At 43.0% G+C, this 20,556-nt stretch overlaps 1 protein-coding gene across 2 annotated transcripts in view; it reads left to right on the top strand.

Moving 5' to 3' along the window:
* Positions 1-20,556, top strand: part of CCNY (cyclin Y) — a 107,428-nt gene that overhangs the window by 68,176 nt on the left and 18,696 nt on the right. For both annotated transcript variants that reach the window (XM_052650734.1, XM_052650735.1), the window contains exons 2-4: positions 3,670-3,744; positions 7,350-7,384; positions 13,848-13,948. In XM_052650734.1, the coding sequence (XP_052506694.1) occupies positions 3,670-3,744; positions 7,350-7,384; positions 13,848-13,948 (211 nt within the window). The remainder of the gene's footprint in view (positions 1-3,669; positions 3,745-7,349; positions 7,385-13,847; positions 13,949-20,556) is intronic.

The following is a 20,556-nucleotide window of genomic DNA, read 5'->3' as shown; positions in this document are numbered from 1 at the left end:
TAAACCATTTATCATTTATTATTATTTTTTTAACTTTACAATATTGTATTGGTTTTGTCATACATCAGCATGAATCTGCCACGGGTGTACGTGTGTTCCCCATCCTGAACCCCCGTCCCACCTCCCTCCCCATACCATCCCTCTGGGTCATCCCAGTGCACCAGCCCCAAGCATCCTATATCCTGCATCGAACCTGGACTGGCGATTCGTTTCTTATATGATATTATCCATGTTTCAGTGCCATTCTCCCAAATCATCCCACCCTCTCCCTCTCCCACAGAGTCCAAAAGACTGTTCTATACATCTGTGTCTCTTTTGCTCTCTCGCATACCGAATTATCGTTACCGTCTTTGTAAATTCCATATATATGCGTTAGTATACTGTATTGGTGTTTTTTCTTTCTGGCTTACTTCACTCTGTATAATAAATAGGCTCCAGTTTCATCCACCTCATTAGAACTGATTCAAATGTATTCTTTTTAATGGCTGAGTAATACTCCATTGTGTATATATACCACAGCTTTCTTAACCATTCATCTGCTGTTGGACATCTAGGTTGCTTCCATGTCCTGTCTATTATAAACAGTGCTGGGATGAACATTGGGGTACACATCTCTTTCAATTCTGGTTTCCTCGATGTGTATGCCCTGCAGTGGGATTGCTGGGTCATAAGGCAGTTCTGTTTCCAGTTTTTTAAGGAATCTCCACACTGTTCTCCATAGTGGCTGTACTAGTTTGCATTCCCACCAACAGTGTAAAAGGGTTCCCTTTTCTCCACACCCTCTCCAGCATTTATTGCTTGTAGACTTTTGGATCGCAGCCATTCTGACTGGTGTGAAGTGGGCTTTATCCCAGGGATGCAAGGATTCTTCAATATCTGCAAATCAATCAATGTAATACACCACATTAACAAATTGAAAAATAAAAGCCATATGATGATTTCAATAGATACAGAGAAAGCCTTTGACAAATTCAACATCCATTTATGATGAAAACTCTCCAGAAAGCAGGAATAGAAGGAACATACCTCAACATAATAAAAGCTATATATGACAAACCTACAGCAAACATTATCCTCAATGGTGAAAAATTGAAAGCATTTCCCCTAAAGTCAGGGACAAGAACAGGGTGCCCACTCTCAGCACTACTATTCAATATAGTTTTGGAAGTTTTAGCAACAGCAGTCAGAGCAGAAAAAGAGATAAAAGGAATCCAAATTGGAAAAGAAGAAGTAAAACACTCACTGTTTGCAGATGACATGATCCTCTACATAGAAAACCCTAAAGACTCCACCAGAAAATTACTAGAGCTAATCAATGAATATAGTAAAGTTGCAGGATATAAAATCAACACACAGAAATCCCTTGCATTCCTATACACTAATAATGAGAAAATAGAAAAATTAAGGAAACAATTCCATTCGCCATTGCAATGAAAAGAATAAAATACTTAGGAATATATCTACCTAAAGAAACTAAAGACCTATATATAGAAAATTATAAAACACTGGTGAAAGAAATCAAAGAGAACACTAATAGATGGAGAAATATACCATGTTCATGGATCAGAAGAATCAATATAGTGAAAATGAGTTTACTACCCAAAGCAATCTATAGATTCAATGCAATCCCTGTCAAGCTACCAACGGTATTTTTCACAGAGCTAGAACAAATAATTTCACAATTTGTATGGAAAAACAAAAAACCTCGAATAGCTAAAGCAATATAGAGAAAGAAGAATGGAACAGGAGGAATCAACCTGCCTGATTTCAGGCTCTACTACAAAGCCACAGTCATCAAGACACTATGGTACTGGCACAAAGACAGAAATATAGATCAATGGAACAAAATAGAAAGCCCAGAGATAAATCCACACACCTATGGACACCTTATCTTTGACAAAGGAGAATATACAATGGATTAAAGACAATCTCTTTAACAAGTGGTGCCGGGAAAACTGGTCAACCACTTGTAAAAGAATGAAAGTAGAACACTTTCTGACACCATACACAAAAATAAACTCAAAATGGATTAAAGGTCTAAGACCAGAAACTATAAAACTAGAGGAGAACATAGGCAAAACACTCTCTAAATCACAGCAGGATCCTCTATGACCCACCTCCCAGAATACTGGAAATAAATAAAAACAAAAATAAACGGGACCTAATTAAAATTAAAAGCTTCGGCACAACAAAGGAAACTATAAATATATATTTTTTTAATGAAGCGATAGAACACAAAAACACACAAGGAGTCAGGGCCCCCGCCAACGTGAGCCACAGGCACCATGACGGCTCTCCTGATCTGATTCTCTTTCCACCAGCAAGTCACAAACGCCCACCTTCCACCAGGTCATGAGCTGCCACACCTTAATGCAGGTGGCACCTCAGGCTGAGACACAGTCATTCTCTCCCTCAAGGGAGTCTCCAGAGAAAACTCACAAGCACAGACACGCCAACACCCTCCAGAGCTGAGGCTGCCCTGAGCCCAGGGCCCTGGATGCCCCGAACAACAACAACATGTGACCATCCTTGTTTTTTCTTTCCTTTTATCTTTGACTGGATTAGCTGTTAAAGCTAAGGATAAGATACCTTCTGTTTTTTGTTGGTGTTGATTAGATTTATTTGCAAATTTATTGAAATAATGGAACTCAGACATTTTCACTGTGATGTTGGAAGCTGATTTGAAGACCATTCTGACTTTCCATTAATTTTGATCTTCTCTCTTCCCTTCTGTAACTTTATTCTTTTGTTTTGCTTAACCATTCTTTCCATATGGAATTTTTTTTTAATTGAAAAAACTCCCCTGTGATGGGATTCTGATTGTTTATACTGGGCAAGTCTGTAGCCCTTGGAGACTGTTCTAAGGCAGGATTACAAAGGCAGATGCCAGTAGGGGAGGAACTGAGGAATGGCCCCAAGGAGTGGGTGGTGGGGCAGAGGGTGAGGACTGGGCACTGGGCTCTTAGGTCCTGCCAGTTGCTACCATTGGGCGGGGGGGGGGGCCTGGTGTTGCTAAAAGATCTGATTTCTCAAGAGAAGCTAGAAATAAATTTTTTTCCCTTTGTGATATGTGTTTGAAATACGGAAATTATACATGGGTTCAAATTTATTAAAAAAGAAAGAAGATGAATGAATCAGACAAAACACATCTGTGGCCCCGATTATGCCCACAGATGGGCAATGTGAGCTTTTGCTCTAAAGGATTAATTTTGCCGTTTCAGAAAATAACCATCTTAATTAAGCAGAGTGTGTAGATACCAATTTGGCTGAGATATCCTATTTTAATCACATTTAAGAAGGAAATACCACTTGCTTAACTGTGGATTTAGATGAGTCCGTTTTAGCACGTACCTCTCCTTAATTATGTGTTAGGACGTTGTCCTGCTATTTTGTAGTTATACTGGGTGCAGAACGACTTTTAAAAAGAAAATGGAGTTTTCAGTTAATAGATCTCCAGCCAGGTGTCTAAGTTTTATGTATGAGTTTCTCAAGTTTCTAAGTAGTTAAGTGTTCGAAGTTGAACCTGGAAGAATCTATTAACACAGTAATTGTTGGTTTCTTCCAGAATCCTTGAATGTCTTAGTGATCTGAGGTTTAAAAAATTGAAAATCTTGATGCCCTTTAGTTATCAGATGGGTTTTCATGTATCTTCTTTTTCTTTCTTTAAAGATTTGAACATGGAATTCAATCCCTCAGACCATCCTCGGGCCAGCACGATATTCCTCAGTAAATCTCAAACAGACGGTAGGTTCTTTCTTTCTTTTTTTTTTTTTAAAGACTTATGCTGGTAACTAGCCTGTCTTGATTTTCCAGTCACTGTGATTCTCAGGATAAAGATAGAATCCTAAGTGGTCATCCTTAGTGACCACTAAGAATGTTTGGGTGGTTACCCTTTGGGGTTTCTTTATAGTAAGTCATATTTTTAGAATTTACTATTTGAAGCAACTGTCCTCATTTGGCCAATCAGTTGGGATAGTTCAAGGCAGTTTCTACCCTGAGAATCAGAAACTTTCATTTAAAAATTAATTATTTGCATAAATTCTCTAAAGATCAGAAGTATTAGATAGTATGTAAAAAGAAATCATAATACAACTCTAAATACAAACACCATTATCTCAGTTGTGTCATTTGAGAGCCAGATTGAACCTGTACACTAGGGTTAGATGTTTTGCTTCTGTCATACTTGTGTTAAGCTGTTTGTTCTGTGGCATGGAATTTCTTCTGGGGGATTTCCCCCTCTTTTTAGCCCTTGACTTATGTCGCTGTTCCCTGGCTCTTGGCTGCAAAGGAGAGAGAAAACACACAATACAGTGAACATAGCCTGTTCCTGCAGAAAAGAGCAGTGGAGGAATCTGTTAAATCATGTTGCAGTGACAGTGCTGAGGTCCTGGGGCTTCTAGCCGTGACTCTTGTCAAATTGCTAAGGTCTCATCTTGAGAAGATCCTAAGTTGACTAGAAAAGTAATCAAACATATTTAAGAGAGTTCATTTGAAGAACTGATAACTCCTCACTTATGGCTAGGTGACAACTTTGATGTAGCATAATGCTGATATAATATTGGTGATCTTGATTTAAGCAGGCCAGTGATGAGATCTGAGAGAATTTGGTGCCTTTTTTTTTTTTTTAAGTGTATAAGAAGAAATCACTGTAGGCATCAAATCCTTGTGATTTAAGTTTCTAATGTTTTGGGTGGAAACTAAGCAGGACATTTTTTTCTTCATCTGGTGAAGTGGGAGCCCATGGAGAAGGGAGGTTATTGCCAGGCAGGAAAGTGGTGGTGGGGTGAAGGTTTTGGACAATGAAAAATGAGAGTCAAAAGCAAGTCTTTGCACTTAATATAGTACTATGAAAACAAGTCACACGAGTCTGGCACACTTTCAGATTTGGTTCTCACTTCCTGTGAATTCAGGGCACAGACCAACGTCAGTCAGAAGCTTTTTACCTATATTCACATGGAATGGCACTAGAGACTCTTAAGTGGATGACACGTGGCTTGGTTGTCACAGGGAGACGGATGGCAGGGTCCTTTGACCTCACAGGATCCCCGGGTGTGAGTCAGGGGCATGCATCTACCCCTTCCCTCTCACCCTCCCCTCCTCCACCTATCACTGGGTAGAGTTGGCAACTCTCATCCTTCTGTTTTTGCTTCATTCCTCAAATGCTGGGTTTTCCCTTTGTAAAGTATCTACTTGAGTCTCAACAGGTTGAAAACAAGGAAGAGGAACCGACACCCAACTCTGTGCGGTGTCCTGTCTCCCAGCCTGCAGAGCGAACACTCCTGTACCTCCTCCTCCTCTGCTTGCCCACTAGGCTCTTCCTCCCGCCAGCCCCGTTCACGGGATTTGTTTGCAGTGAAACACTGAAGAATCCATAGGTTCTATGCTACTTGGTTTATGTGTCAGAAACTCCAAGGGATTTATCATCCAGAATCCCTCCTAATTGCTGCAGTTCAGCCTTATTCTCAATCAGTTCTGTTGACAGTAAGGAATTCGAGTCCACTTAATTGTAAGAGTTTCTCACCTGGTCATGGGAGCTCCTTAAAAGTAAGGAGTTTCTGGAAAGTACACCCTAAAGCCTGTGAATGACTGTCACTCGTGTCCAGTGCTCTTGTCATTTGGTGGCACCTGGGCTGAGCTGACACACTCAGGAGCCTGGAGAAAGTGGACAAGGGGTCTGCAGCATCTGCGTGCCCTCTGGAGCAGCCGTGGGTCTCTTCTGCATGCCAGCCGCAGCACCTCACAGACAAGGACCTCACATCCACACTCAGTCAGAGAGCCTCACCTGCCCTTTTCCTTTCAGCTGATGTTCCTTTTGGTTTAAATATATCTCTGTCCTCTCCAGTGAGCTGCTTGTTAACTGTGTTGATTGATTTCTATGTTGTTGTTCAGTCACTAAGTCCCGTCCGACTCTGCAACCCCCATGGACTGCAGCACGCTAGGCTTCGCTGTCCTTCACTATCTCCCCAAGTTTGCTCAAACTCATGACCATTGAGTTGGTGATGCCATCCCGCCATCTCATCCTCCGTCGTCCTTCTCCTCCTGCGTTCAGTCTTTGCCAGCATCAGGGTCTTGTCCAGTGAGTAAGCTCTTCACATCAGGTGGCCAAAGCGTTGGCACTCCAGCTTCAGCATCAGTTCTCCCAATGAGTATTCAGAGTTGATTTCCCCTAGGATGGACTAGTTTGATCTCCTTGCAGTCCAAGCTACTCTCAGAAGTCTTCTCCAGCGCCACAATTTGAAAGCATCACTTCTTGGGCGCTCAGCCTTCTTTATGGTCCAACTATTACTTTGTGCTGTGCACAGTCATTCAGTCGTGTCTGACACTTTGCGACCCCATGGACTGTAGCCCACCAGGCTCCTCTGTCCATGGAATGTCCCAGACAAGAATACTGGAGTGGGTTGCCATTTCCTTCTCCAGGGAATGTTCCCAACCCAGGGATCGAAGTGGGTCTCATGCATTGCAGGCGGATTCTTTACCGTCTGAGCCACCAGGGAAGCCCCAGAATACTGGAGTGGGTAGCCTATCCCTTCTCCAGGGGATCTTCCTGACTGAACTCTCACTCTGTATACTCTCAAAAGGGAGTTTTCAGGAAAGAAAATGCAAAACTCAGTGATACTAGGTTGTTAAAAAGCTCCTCTGGGTTCCCTATCTCCCCCCTCTACATCTTTGAGGTTGAGGGCCCCAATTTTGAGAAACACTGAGGTCTGGGAAACGAAGGTGGGGTGCTGACCCTGCCACACAGACACCAGCGTGAGAACAGCCTCTGAGAAGGGGTACTTTTGTTGTGAGTTTGCTCGGCCTCCCTGCAGGGAGGCAGGGTGCTCTGGGAGGCCCCCAGCACCGGCGCGGAGAGTAACTGGTCTCCAGCGATGCTTCGGACGTCCAGTGTCCTGTATTTTAATCCAGTTATGGATAGTATTGTTATCATTTGTTGTCTAGTCACTATGTTGTCTCTTACTTCATCCTAATAGTATGGACCTGTATGGGTCTGTTTTGGTTAGAAATAAACAGTCCTGCTCTTTGTTGACAATCTTAATTAGTGGATACATGCAGAATTTTATGAGCTTTACTAGTTACTGTTTGCTTTAGTTGGGAAGCCGTTACCACTCAGTTAACTATGGTGCAGTGATTTTGTTGGGTGCTGTGGTGTATGTGGTTTCATGTTCTGCTGTCTTAGCAGAGGTCACATCTGCATGTGTGCAGGTCGCATTTCTTAAGTCATAACTGAGCAGCTGGATATATTGGTTGGTGGAAGGATGGGACCTTGACACAGAGGACCGTCCTCAGCAACCTGCCAGGGGTTAGCACGCAGGTGTGTAACATTTCTGTTGCATCTTTTGTTTTCACAGTGAGAGAAAAGCGCAAGAGTCTCTTCATTAACCATGTAAGTGGAGCTGTTCCCCTGTGTTCTTCGTAATAACTGTCCAGAGACCATCCACACTGTGTGCAGTGGGGAAGTGGTCCGCGAATCTTGTCTGCACGTGGAAGAGTGTGAAGAAGGCTGCACAGCACTCATGCTCTGTTTGGCCTGTGGCTGGACGGGCACGGCTTGGCATTTATCACCAGGGCCAGCGTGTGACCTGAAGCCCCGGGCTGCTGCTGCTCCTGGATTGGTGTGCATGGACAGGGCGACATCAGATCCCACAGATCCTTTCCTGCCTCCCTTCCCCCAAGTGACTGTCTCCTAACTCTGTCCCATTTGAATAAGCAAACACATGTTTTCTTCCCCCTTGTTTATAGGTGTGGTAGAGTCTGCGTTTTCCTTCGATGCTCTAAGAAAGGATGAACTTAGACAACACTTGAATTTTAAAATGAATTAAAAAAAAACCCAGCTGTAGTCTTTTGCCCATTCTGAGCAGCGTCTCCCTGCCCTGCTGGCCAGGCATAAAGATACTTGATCTTTCTCCTTTGATCAGTGGGTGCAGCCAGCCTCCCTCCACCCTGCCCAGGGGTGATCTCAAGCTGCGCCACCACCCCCCTAGGACTGTGGTGCCTGGCCACCAGGAAAACTATGGCCACACATCCTAATCCTCTAAACTTAGGCCTCTTGATGAAGTAGGTGTGTTACCAAATAAGTATATGCCATCAATTCTCATATTGAAAACGAGAATGATGTATTTGATTTCTCAGGATTTCTAAACTGTCTGCATTTAAGTGTTTGTGGATCTTGAAGTACTAGGCACTGGAGCTTTGTGCTAAACAGACTTAAAGCCGTAGTATTGCCTCTTCTGCTCTTTGAAAATCTGGGCAAAATGCAGTTGAAAGGAAATTCATAGCCAGACCCTTGCACCCAAAGGGCTCAGCCCATAGGAGGTTGGTGAGTCCTTCGTAGGCAGTGGTCTCAGGGTTGGAGAGACGCCCTATAGTTTTTATCAGATTCTTACAGCAATTCGTGGCCTTTTCCTGGCCCTCTCCAGTTTTGCTGCAGCAGTGTGAAGCATCTGTGAAATTACGAGCTGTGTCTTAAGGAAAATATGCGGAAAACTGCTGTGCCCTTTTTGGTTTTTTTGAAAGCTGTATCTGCCTGGACCTAGAGAGCTGGGAGGTTTGACCCCATTCTGTAAGTCTCACTCCCGCCTCTTCACGTGCTGGGGGCACTAGAGCACTGCCCCCCAGTCAGCACGTCTGCCCAGGAGCCTGTAGACCACCGCTGCCGGTCACTGCAGCCCATGCCAGTGGCCGGAGGGGAGGCCTGCCCTTGTGCCAGCCGCACGCCCCACGTGTCTCCCCCGTGCCCCACGACTTCATGCTCTGCGGCGCGCCATCCTGGCACCTGCCCCCCATGCTGTGCCCCCTGACTCAGCGTGTCCTCTCACCCCTGCCAGCCCTCTCGCCCCCCCGAGACAAAGAGCGGAAGCACAGTTGTCAGAATGTGCTCAGATGTGCTCATGCCTATAGAAGAAATCTCTGTGCTGCCTTATGTAGTAGATGCCCGGGTAACAGCGTGCCCTCCAGACCACATTGCACAGTAGTATCTCAGCTCTGCCCACGCTGGGAGAAGCCACTGGAATGTGCCGTCAACCAACTGAAGTAGAACTGGAATGGAAGTACCTGCAGGTTCAATTAGGCTAATAAACCAGCTGTGCTTTTCAAGTTTTGAGACACTCAAGTGTCATAAGTTAGGGCAATAAAGAGACGATAAGTGGTAATAATCATCAGTATAGTCTAACGAACGTTTTATACCATGTTTGTGTCAGGCTCTGTTCTTTAGTTTAATGTACTGGATAACTTTGCCCAGGAGGTACTGTTTGTCACTCCAGTCTTCCATATGGGGAAAGTGAGGCACAAAGAGTCAGCCATCTGAGCAGTGGAACCAGCCTGGGGCCCAGGGGGCTGACCCGGGCCATTCAGTCCTCAGACAGTCATACCAAGCGCCACCCGGACGCAAGTTGTTTAGCTTTTTATCTGAAGACAGAGAGCGCTGTTTTCTGAATCGGGGCCCCAACTAACATTTGTAGTTTCTTTTGTTGTTGAACTCTGGAATGACCATTGTTCTTTGCCCTTGTTTATAAAATCCATTGTGTTTTTTATTTGCTTTATTGTGAGGGATGTTGTTTCTTAATTTACCCTTCAAGTTTCTGAAGAACCTACTTATTAGTACAATCTATAAAGAGGCTGCTATTTAAGAAAAAGCAGTGGACATAGGTGAGCCATGTGAGGAAAGGTGAGGGGTGATGGTGACAACAGGGAAATAGCTTCTACCAGGTGGAGAGAAACAAGGTTTTTTCTGGCTCCAGGACAGTAACACAGTCTAGCAAGTGATGGAAGCTGACTTTGGATACACCCTCCAAGGAAGGGGCCAAAAGAAGGAACCCCTGGCTGGTAAAGAGGGCACCGCTTGCTGGTTGAGAATTGCCAAGAGACTTACAAAGTAAAAGGAGCTTCTTCTAAAAGAATTATAGGTTTAAATCTTGAAGCTATTTGAGGATAAACCCTTTGGGGGAGTTTTAACAGTAAGTTAAACCAGGGCAAATTATAAAGATTAATGCTAATAGCACTATGTTTTAGATGTAATTATCTGATCAACAGTTACATGAAAATTTAATACAATAGAGACACTTAGGTATTTTAGCAAAGATTGTGTAAAGGGCTTTATTTAAAGTTCATAGCTTAAAATTTGCTGAAGTTTTGGCTAGCTGTTTTAATGAATCTTTTAATTAAAATTGGTAGTCTCTGATTATAAATTGCGGGTGGCATTGTCAGTGGCTGAGAATCTGGAATCTCTCTCCTGAAACCTAGAGAAAATGCACATCTTTTGCTTTAGCCTAATTTTTCCATGACATTTCCTCCCCTTGATGACAGCATACCTGAAGGGAATTGATCATTCTAAGTTAAAGAAAAAATTAAAACAGAGTGAGTCAGGAGTTGAATGGCCAGCCTCCTTTACCCTCAGCAAAATAATCAGTTATTTGTCTTAATATTGAGACAGGTGGTAGCTGTAAAAACTTTGCGAAGGAATATAGAGCCTTATGAGTTTAACAAGAGCCACATTTGTAGCTGGACTTGGAGCCAAAAGAATTTTGTTCAAGCCCTAAATCTACCAGCTGATAAAAGGGGGACCTTGAAAAAGTCCTGAAGTCATAGTTGTCTGATCTTGTAAAATGACTCCTGGTCCGCCTGTTTACCTAGTGGACTGAACAGAAGGTGATTTGCAAGTGATTTTAGCACCATCTGAGTATGTTGATGTTATTGCTCATTAGATTTGTGAGTAAATTTTGTTTACTTTTCCAAGTTTAGTAGCAAAACTGATCAAAGTCTTTCTGGTATTTTGAGTACGGATTTAGTTTTTTCAGAAGTATTAAGCCATAGAAATTAAGGAATGAAGTGAATGTGATCCAGGAACTGAAATTTTTAAAATTCTAAACTTTGCTTTTGCCTCTTTGGGAGCTTTGCTCATAGAACACAAATTTATTGAGCACTGTTCCTGCCTGCCTCTTCCACACGAAAGAGTTCAAACCAGGAACCAGGCAGGGGAGCTGCCCTGGGCTCAGGAGACTTTCTGTGGAGGGATCCTTGTTCTCTCAGCTCTTTTTTTTTTTTTGGTGGGGGGTGGATGTCAGATCAAGAGAAGTATACATTCTGTGAACCTTGTAGCCCTTCTAGCAAATGACTTAATGCCCAAATAGGGTTTCAAACTTAACCCTATTATAACAATGCCAAGGACTTCTATTCAATTTAGAAATTACTAGATAGTTTGAAGAGGGCTTCCCTGATGGCTCAGATGATAACGAATCTGCCTGCACTGTAGGAAACCCGAGTTCCATCCCTGGGTCAGGAAGACCCCTCGGAGAAGGGAATGGCAACCCACTCCAGTATTATTGCCTGGAGAATCCCATGGACAGAGGAGCCTGGTGGGCTACAGTCCATGGGATTGCAAAGAGACAGAAAGCTGAGTTGGCATCCCCCGCTGGCACACCAGCCCTTAGTGATAGAGGGCTCAGACTAACAGATGGGGATCCCCAGGCAGGACTGGCCCCTGGGGGTGCTAGTTTCCAGTTAACCCTGTGACCCCAAAGGGTACTTCTACTCCTGAAAGGAGGATGAGGAAGTGCCCACTCTGTGACCTGGTGTATCACTGACCTCTCTTTAACTCTAGTGCTCATGTTTTCTTAGGGAAACCATTTACTCTTGGCTGTTCCTATCACATTTTCATCTTGAGGAAATTTGTGTCAGAGGAAACAGTGGAAACCTCACAAATTAGAAGCCAGTCATTGCTGTCCTTTGCTTCACTGGTGTGATTATGCCCAAATAATAATTCTCTTGTATCTCTAAAGATTCTTTAATATATCAACTAATTACTGAATTTTTGTGTTAAGTATATCTGTTAAGATTTCTGTTTATAGTAGATTTTCCATTGGTGGGGAAAATTTCATAAGAATTTTTTTAAAAACTTGGCGCACATGTTAATATCTATTATTAGATTGCAAGTTTTTGTCTGTGACTTAAGGGTGATTGCTACCTGACCTACAAAAGAGATCAAAATGGTTTTTAATGTCTCCGGCTTGTCTTAATGAAACTGTTGTGATTAATTTGATAGACGTGAAAAATGCCATGTTAAAATTGCACTCAAGAAACTTGAACTTGACAGGCTTTTTTGGTGCCCTTATCTTACACAGGGCTTCCCTAGTAGCTCAGTTGGTAAAGAATCTGCAATGCATGAGACCCAGGTTCGATCCCTGGGAAGGAAAGATCCCCTGGAGAAGGGAATGGCAACCTACTCCAGTACTCTTGCCTGGAGAATTCCATGGACAGAGGAGCCTGGAGGATTACATACAGCCCATGGAATCGCAAAGAGTTGGACACAACTGTGCGTGTTATCTTACACAGGCACAGAACAATGTGTGCCTAAACACATTGGCCAAGATCAAGCCTTATCGTTTGAATTCCCTGACTCTGGTTATTTCCTCCTGACCTACATGCCCTTCGTAAAAGCAGCGCTCCGGAGGGTCGTAGTGATTCTGTGGTGCAGTGCCCTCTGGCGGGAGTTTTAGGAACTGTATGCCCCAAGGAGTGACGATTAGCAAGAGGGGAGATTGTTTATAACACTGTCTTCTGTTTCTCAGGCTGTTGCATATTTCCATAATTTTATCACATGTGAAAGTGAAAGTCGCTTAGTCGTGTCCGACTCTTTGCAACCCCATGGATTCTCCAGGCCAGAATACTGGAGTAGATAGCCGTTCCCTTCTCCAGGGGATCTTCCCAATCCAGGGATCAAACCCAGGTCTCCCTCATTGCAGGCAGATTCTTTACCAGCTGAGCCACAAAGGAAGCCCTTATTGCATTGGAAACCTTATTAAATAAGAAGTAAATGTTAAACAGGGCGTTTGGTCTCTGATGAGCTTTAAGTCTCCCTTCGTGTTCATAAACCATGGGTACTAAGGGCTTCCCTGGGGGTGGGCAGCTGAGTCAGGGCAGTGTTATTATCCTTAAGGAACTGATTGTTTTGGTTGCTGAAAATGACACTTTTGATTGTCAGCATAGCATCAGGCCAGTCGAAACTGGTTTGGATGATTTTTTTTTTTTTTTTTTTAGCACGCTTTGAGCAAGAATGATCCAGATTGATATATACTAGTCAAATTGCCCACAATCGCCTGATCTGCTTACTATTCAGTTAGATGTCATCTGCGTGTAATTTAAATTCTTTTTCTTTAGCAGTATGTTTTAGAAGTATAGTTCTCAGTTCTAAAGTTTTCCAAAGAGCTCAAAGTTTACACAGCCTGAAAGAACCAGATGCACAGCTGCCACAGGCACCCCACCTGAAGCTCATCCACGGGTCATATTTTCAAAAGCATCAGATAACTCTCACCTTTAAAATGTATTTTACCCTTAAAGGAGTACTTTTTTCTTTACATCTTCACCTCGTGAAATTGAAGAGTAGGAGATTCTAAATTAACAGTGGCTGCATCTTCCATGGTCCCCAAATTGACTGTACCTCAGGGGTAGGAAAAAAATGGGTGCTGTGGACTCCTGTCTTAATTCTGGCGCCTCATGCCAGGTTGCCTCCTGAAGCATGGGCTTTTGCTGGTGAGATAAGTACATGCTTCTTGTTTCTCAGTGATTTTTATGGACTCTGCAGCATACCCTTTGATGCTCGATTTTGGGAGTGTGCTGAGCTGATGGAGGTTTCAGACCGGGAGTGGTGGTGGTGACTTTTCAATATGGAAGAACATGGAATTCCACTGTAGGAAGAAAGTGAGTTTTGTGCTGTACTTGATGATAGTATTAACATTTCTTCGTAAGACACTTTTCCTCTATAGGCTGGTCTCAAGGTGAAGGGGATGATGTTCCTTGGAAGAACTTTGAGCCCCTTTTTAATTGTTCTTGTCTTGTTGCCATTGTTTTTGTAGCATCCTCCAGGACAAATAGCGAGGAAATACAGCTCCTGCTCGACTATTTTCCTAGATGATAGCACAGTCAGTCAACCAAACCTCAAGTATACAATTAAATGGTGGGTATACGCATTTTTCCTTCATTGAATGTCTTTTCTGTTCCTTAACCTGCTGGCTGACTGTTCGGTTGTGGGGTCTGTAAGTGGTAGGATTGGGTAGAGGGAAGACATTGACACTCAGGGAGTCTTTTAAAAATGTGATTTTGGGAGTTAAAATTTGGAGGTGTTCAAAATATTTATGTATATTACCATTTACAAAAAAGACCAAAATTTTCAATGACTTGAAATTGTGAGTTAAGCATAGTTTTGTTTTTGTGCATGCTTTTTGCCTTCCCAGTTTGTATGAACTCCATCCCAGCCTAACTCTGCTTGAATTTTACCGTCAGAACGTGATGGGTCCCACTTTGACTTGGGGCTTCAGTAGAGAGCAGGCCTGGCACCGTGGAAGTGTGCTTGTCTGGAGCAAGGACAGCAGGCTTCTGACCTTGGCTCCCTCCCCAGCGGGGAGGATGGGAGTGAAGACCCTTTGCTTTGGGCTTCTGCTGTAGAGTGGGGTTTAAGGGAGGAAGGGGAGTCTTTGGATTAAAATCTTTCCCTTTGGGCTTCAGCTCCCTTATTTTAAAGTGGGAAGTGGGAGAGTTGGAACACTGGTTTTCCATGAAGTGTGCCCCTCAGCATTGTAGTAGGAAGCCTTGACTGAGGTTACAGAAACCCACTTGCTGGGGATCTGATCTAGGCTTAACTATGAAAAACCTGGGATGTTTTGCCTCTGTACTCATTTAAGGAGAATCCATGTTTAACAGTTCTCTGTGCCATTGTGTGCAGTGAGTGTTTGCTCTCTAAATAAGATGCTTTCTGTTCCCTTGGGCCAGGCCTTCAGGTCTAGAAACCCTTTCCTGCACATGCCCATATGTGACAGTGAGTTAGGCCTGCTAGGCAGTGGAGACTGGGATAGTCTTCTATGGACCGTGTCCCCTCCAGGGGAAAGGTGAGAGGTGGGCCCACCTGGAGAGTTGGCTGAGTTGCATGTCTCTAAGACCTAAATGGGAATGTAGCTTCTTCCTTTGTTCCATTGGTGATAGAGGGTGTGGTGGTGACCAATGGGCATCACCCCATGATGGACACTCACAGCTAAGGGACCATGTGTGCCCTCGCTCCACTGTTCTGCCCTTGGTCAAGCCACTTTGCCCTGGGAGCTTCATGCCAGGAACGAGAGGTGCTGGGGAGTGGGAGCCTGGAGACCTGATAGCTAGCACCCACTCCAGCCCTGGAACCCAGCCACCCTGGGGTCTGAGACCTGCCTTCCGGGGCCAGTGGGTTTCCTGGGCCTCCGACTCTTGCTCAGCACTTCCCCTGGGGATGACTTCACACTGCCCCTGGTTGTGACACAGACACTCAGGAGCCCAGCAGGAAATCTGGGTGACAGTTGGATGCTTTGGTATTGAGTCTGGGAGGTACCAGCTCCAAAGTCATGTGTGTGGTTTGTGCATCAGCAGTTTTAGCCATACTGCACTTGCAAGGCCCCCACAGGGGCTTAAGGGCTCCACGAGGTGTGTCTGGCCCCACACATCTAGGATCTGGATTGTCAGCCCCTCCAGGAGGGTTTCATGGGTAGCCAAGGCTGAGGACCCTAGACGTCTGTGGACCTCTGCCTTCCAATTCTCTTGAAGGTGTCACCTGTGGTTAATAAACCAAGAGGAAGAAAAGGGTCTCCCATGCAAAGGGTGGAGTGTCCAACCTGACACCCTCAGTCTCATCAGGTCATGACTTGTATCTGCAAAAAAAATAAAAACTTAACCTGTCTTAAGAACTACCACAGATGCTGGACTCTTCTAGAAAACATCACATTGACTTAGTCTCTCCTCGTTGTAGACACTGACAACTGGTATATGGTATCAGTTTGTCTCATTACTGTGATGTTGTGATGTTGATTATGTGCCTAAAGTGGTCACCAGAGAGCACCAGGTAGAGTTCCCTGTGCTGTACACTCTAACGCCCTCTTACTGAGATGCCCATAGTTCCCTGTTGGTGGGTTTTCTTGTTGAAACAAGCAATGAAACTACTCAAGGACTTTGATGAAGAGGGACATGAAGAGGTCAAGCCCTGAGCCTCTAGAGTGGGAGCACTGACTCTAAGACCCTCGACTACCAGAGAACTAACCCTAGGGAGTACCAAATAGTGAGAACTCACACAAAGGAAACCACTTGAGTACAAGATCCAGCATCATGCAACCACCAGTAGCACCCTTTGCAGGATGCCCCATCTAAACAACAAACAAAACAAAAATACAAACTCAATGATCAGCAGACAGGATTATCACCTCACTCAGCCTTGCCCATCAGAGGAAAAACAAACAAAAAACTCACCACAAATCTCACCCTATACCAAGCTTAGACAAACCACTGGACCAGCCTTAGGAGGGCAGAAACCAAAAGGAAGGAAGAATTCAACCTTGAAGCCAGGGAAAATGAGACCTCAAACACATTAAGTTTAAAAAAATAATAATAAAAAGGCAGAGAAATACTACACAAATGAAGGACCAAATTAGAAACACAGAAGTCCAAATAAATGAAGAGGAAATAGGCAAACTACCTGAAAAAGAATTCAGAATAATGATAGTAAAGATGATCAAAAACCTTGAAATCAAAATGGGCAAAATGCAAGAATCAATTAACAAAGACCTTGAAGAATTAAAGAATAAACATACAGAGACAACACAATTACTGAAATTAAAAATACTCTGGAAGGAATCTGAAGCAGAACAAATCAGTGAGCTGGAAGATAAAATGGTGGAAATAACTTCAGGAGAGCAGAATAAAGTAAAAAGAATGAAAAGAACTGAGGATAGTCTCAGAGACCTCTGGAACAGTATCAAATGCACAAACATTCGAATTATAGGGGTCCCAGAAGAAGAAGAGAAAAAGAAAGGCTATGAGAAAAATTTTGAAGAGATTATAGTTGAAATTTCCCCGACATGGAAAAGGAAATCGTCAAATCAAGTCCAAGAGGCACAGAGAGTCCCATACGGGATAAACCCAAGGAGAAACATGCTAAGACACATACTAATCAAACTAACAAAGACTAAACACAAAGAAAGAATATGAAAAGCAGCAAGGGAAAAGCAACAAGTAACATACAAGGGAAACACCATACATTTAACAGCCGATCTTTCAGCAGAAACTCTGCAGGCCAGAAGGGAATGGCAGGATATATTTAAAATACTGAAAGGGAAAAATCTACAACCAAGATTACTGTACCTGGTGAGGATCTCATTCAGAACTGATGGAGAAATAAAAAGCTTTTTAGACAAGCAAAAGTTAAGAGAATTCAGTACCATGAAACCAGCTTTACAACAAATGTTAAAGGGACTTACATAGTCTACAAATGCAAGAGAAGGAACAAGATCTTCAAAATCAACCCCAAACAATTAAGAAAATGGCAATAGGAACATATATATCAATAATTACTTTAAATGTAAATGGATTAAATGCTCCAACAAAAAGACACAGACTGGCTGAATGTATACAAAAACAAGACCCATATATATGCTGTCTACAAGAAACCCACTTCAGACCTCAGGACACATATAGACTGAAAGTGAGAAGATGGCAAAATATATTCCATGCAAACAGGAAGCAAAAGAAAGCTGGAGTAGCAATCCTCGTATCAGACAAAATAGACCTTAAAATAAAGAATATCACAAGAGATAAGGAAGGACGCTACATAATGATCAGGGGATCAATCCAAGAGGACGACATAACAATTGTAAATATCTATGCACCCAACATAGGAGCACCTCAATACATAAGACAAACACTAACAGACATAAAAGGAGAAATTGACAGTAACACAATAATAATAGGAGACCCCACTCACACCATTGGACAGATCATCAAAACAGAAAACTAATAAGGAAACACAAGTCTTAAATGATACATTAGATGAGATGGATCTCATTGATATCTTCAGGACATTCCATCTAAATTCAGAAGAATACACCTTCTCAAGTGCACATGGAACATTCTCCAGGATAGACCACATCTTGGTCACAAATCAAACCTCAGTAAATTTAAGAAAATTGAAATTGTATCAAGCATCTTCTCTGACCACAATGCTATGAGACTGCTGCTGCTGCTGCTAAGTCACTTCAGTCGTGTCCAACTCTGTGTGACCCCATAGATGGCAGCCCACCAGGCTCCCCCGTCCCTGGGATTCTCCAGGCAAGAACACTGGAGTGGATTGCCATTTCCTTCTCCAGTGCATGAAAGTGAAAAGTGAAAGTGAAGTCGCCCAGTCGTGCCCGACTCTTAGTGACCCCATGGACTGCAGCCTGCCAGGCTCCTTCGTCCATGGGATTTTCCAGGCAAGAGTACTGGAGTGGGGTACCATTGCCTTCTCCAGATAGCAATTATAAGAAAAAAACTGTAAGAAACGCAAACACATGGAGATTAAAACACTATGTTTCTAAATAACCAGCAGGTTCCTGAAGAAATCAAAAGGAAAATAAAAAAATTTCTAGAAACAAATAACAATGAAAACATGACAACTCAAAACCTGTGGGATGCAGCAAAAGCAGTCCTAAGAGGGAAGTTTATAGCAACACAACCCTACCTCAAGACACAAACATCAAATAGACAGCCTAACTTTACACCCAAAACAACTGGAAAAAGGACAGAACACCCCCAAAATTAGTAGAAGGAGAGCAGTCATAAAGATCTGAGCAGAAATAAATGAAAAAGAAATGAAAGAAACAATAGTAAAGATTAATAAAACTAAAAGCTGGTTCTTTAGGAACATAAACTCGACAAACCTTTAGCCAGACTCATCAAGAAAAAAAGAATCAAATCAACAAAATTAGAAATGGAAAAGGAGAGATTACAACAGAGAATGCAGAAATACAAAGGATTATAAGATAAGAGACTATTATGAACGACTATGAGAGTTCCTTGGACTGCAAGGAGATCCAACCAGTCCATTCTGAAGGAGATCAACCCTGGGATTTCTTTGGAAGGAATGATGCTAAAGCTGAAACTCCAGTACTTTGGCCACCTCATGCAAAGAGTTGACTCATTGGAAAAGACTTTGATGCTGGGAGAGATTGGGGGCAGGAGAAGGAAGGGGATGACCAAGGATTAGATGGCTGGATGGCATCACTGACTGAATGAACACGAGTCTGAATGAACTCCAGGAGTTGGTGATGGACAGGGAGGCCTGGCATGCTGCGATTCATGGGGTCGCAGAGTCAGACACGACTGAGCGACTGAATTGAACTGAACTGATGTGGCAATAAAATGGATAACCTGGAAGAAATGGACAGATTCTTAAAAAAGTTTAATCTTCCCGGAAGAAATAGAAATTATGAACAACCCAATTATAAGCACTGAAATTGAACCTGTGATCAAAAATCTCCCCAAAAACAAAAGCCTAGGACCAGATGGCTTCACAGGAGAGTTCTGTTAAACATTTAGAGAAGAGCTAATGCCTATCCTTCTAAAATTCTTTCAAAAAATTACAAAGGAAGGAACACTTCCAAACGAGGCCACCATCACCCTGATACCAAAACCAGACAAAGTCAACACAAAAAAGAAAACCTTATTGCCAAATTCAGACTTAAACTGAAGAAAGTGGGGAAAACCACTAGACCATTCAGGTATGACCTAAATCAAATCCCTTATGATTATACAGTGGAAGTGACAAATAGATTCAAGGGATTAGATCTGATTGAGTGCCTGAAGAACTATGGACAGAGGTTCACGATATTATACAGGAGGCAGTGATCAAGACCACCCCCATGGAAAAGAAATGTGGAAAGGCAAAATGGTTGTCTGAGGAGGCCTTACAAATAGCTGTGAAAAGAAGAGAAGCTAAAGGCAAAGGAGAAAAGGAAAGATATACCCACTTGAATGCAGAGTTTCAAGGAATAGCAAGGAGAGATAATAAAGCCTTCCTCAGTGATGAATGCAGGGAAATAGAGGAAAACAATAGAGTGGGAAAGACTGGAGATCTCTTCAAGAAAATTAGGGATACCAAGGGAACTTTTCATGCAAAGGACAAAAGGACACAATGGTGTGGACTTAACAGAAGCAGAAAATATTAAGAGGAGGTGGCAAGAATACACAGAAGAACTATACAAAAAAGATCTTCAAGACCCAGATAATCGAGATGGTGTGATGACTCACCTAGTGCCAGACATCCTGGAATGTGAAGTCAAGTGGGCCTTAGGAAGCATCACTATGACCAAAGCTAGTGGAGGTGATGAAATTCCAGTTGAGCTATTTCAAATCCTGAAAGATGATGCTGTGAATGTGCCGCACTCAATATGCCAGCAAATTTGGAAACCTCCGCCGTGGCCACAGGACTGGAAAAGGTCAGTTTTCATTCCAATCCCGAAGAAAGACAATGCCAAAGAATGCTCAAACTACCGCACAATTGCACTCATCTCACACACTAGTAAAGTAATGCTCAAAATTCTCCAAGCCAGGCTTCAACAGTATGTGAACCAAGAACTTCCAGATGTTTAAGCTGGATTTAGGAAAGACAGGAACCAGAGATCAAATTGCCAACATCTATTGGATCACGGAAAAAGTGAGAGAGTTCCAGAAAAACATCTATTTCTGCTCTAGTGACTATGCCAAAGCCTTTGACTGTGTGGATCACAACAAACTGGA

This window comes from Budorcas taxicolor, chromosome 13, assembly GCF_023091745.1.
Source record: "Budorcas taxicolor isolate Tak-1 chromosome 13, Takin1.1, whole genome shotgun sequence".
In the NCBI taxonomy this organism is placed as follows: domain Eukaryota; kingdom Metazoa; phylum Chordata; class Mammalia; order Artiodactyla; family Bovidae; genus Budorcas; species Budorcas taxicolor.
Note: the sequence above shows the minus strand (reverse complement) of the source record. Positions and strands in the feature narration are given on the sequence as shown.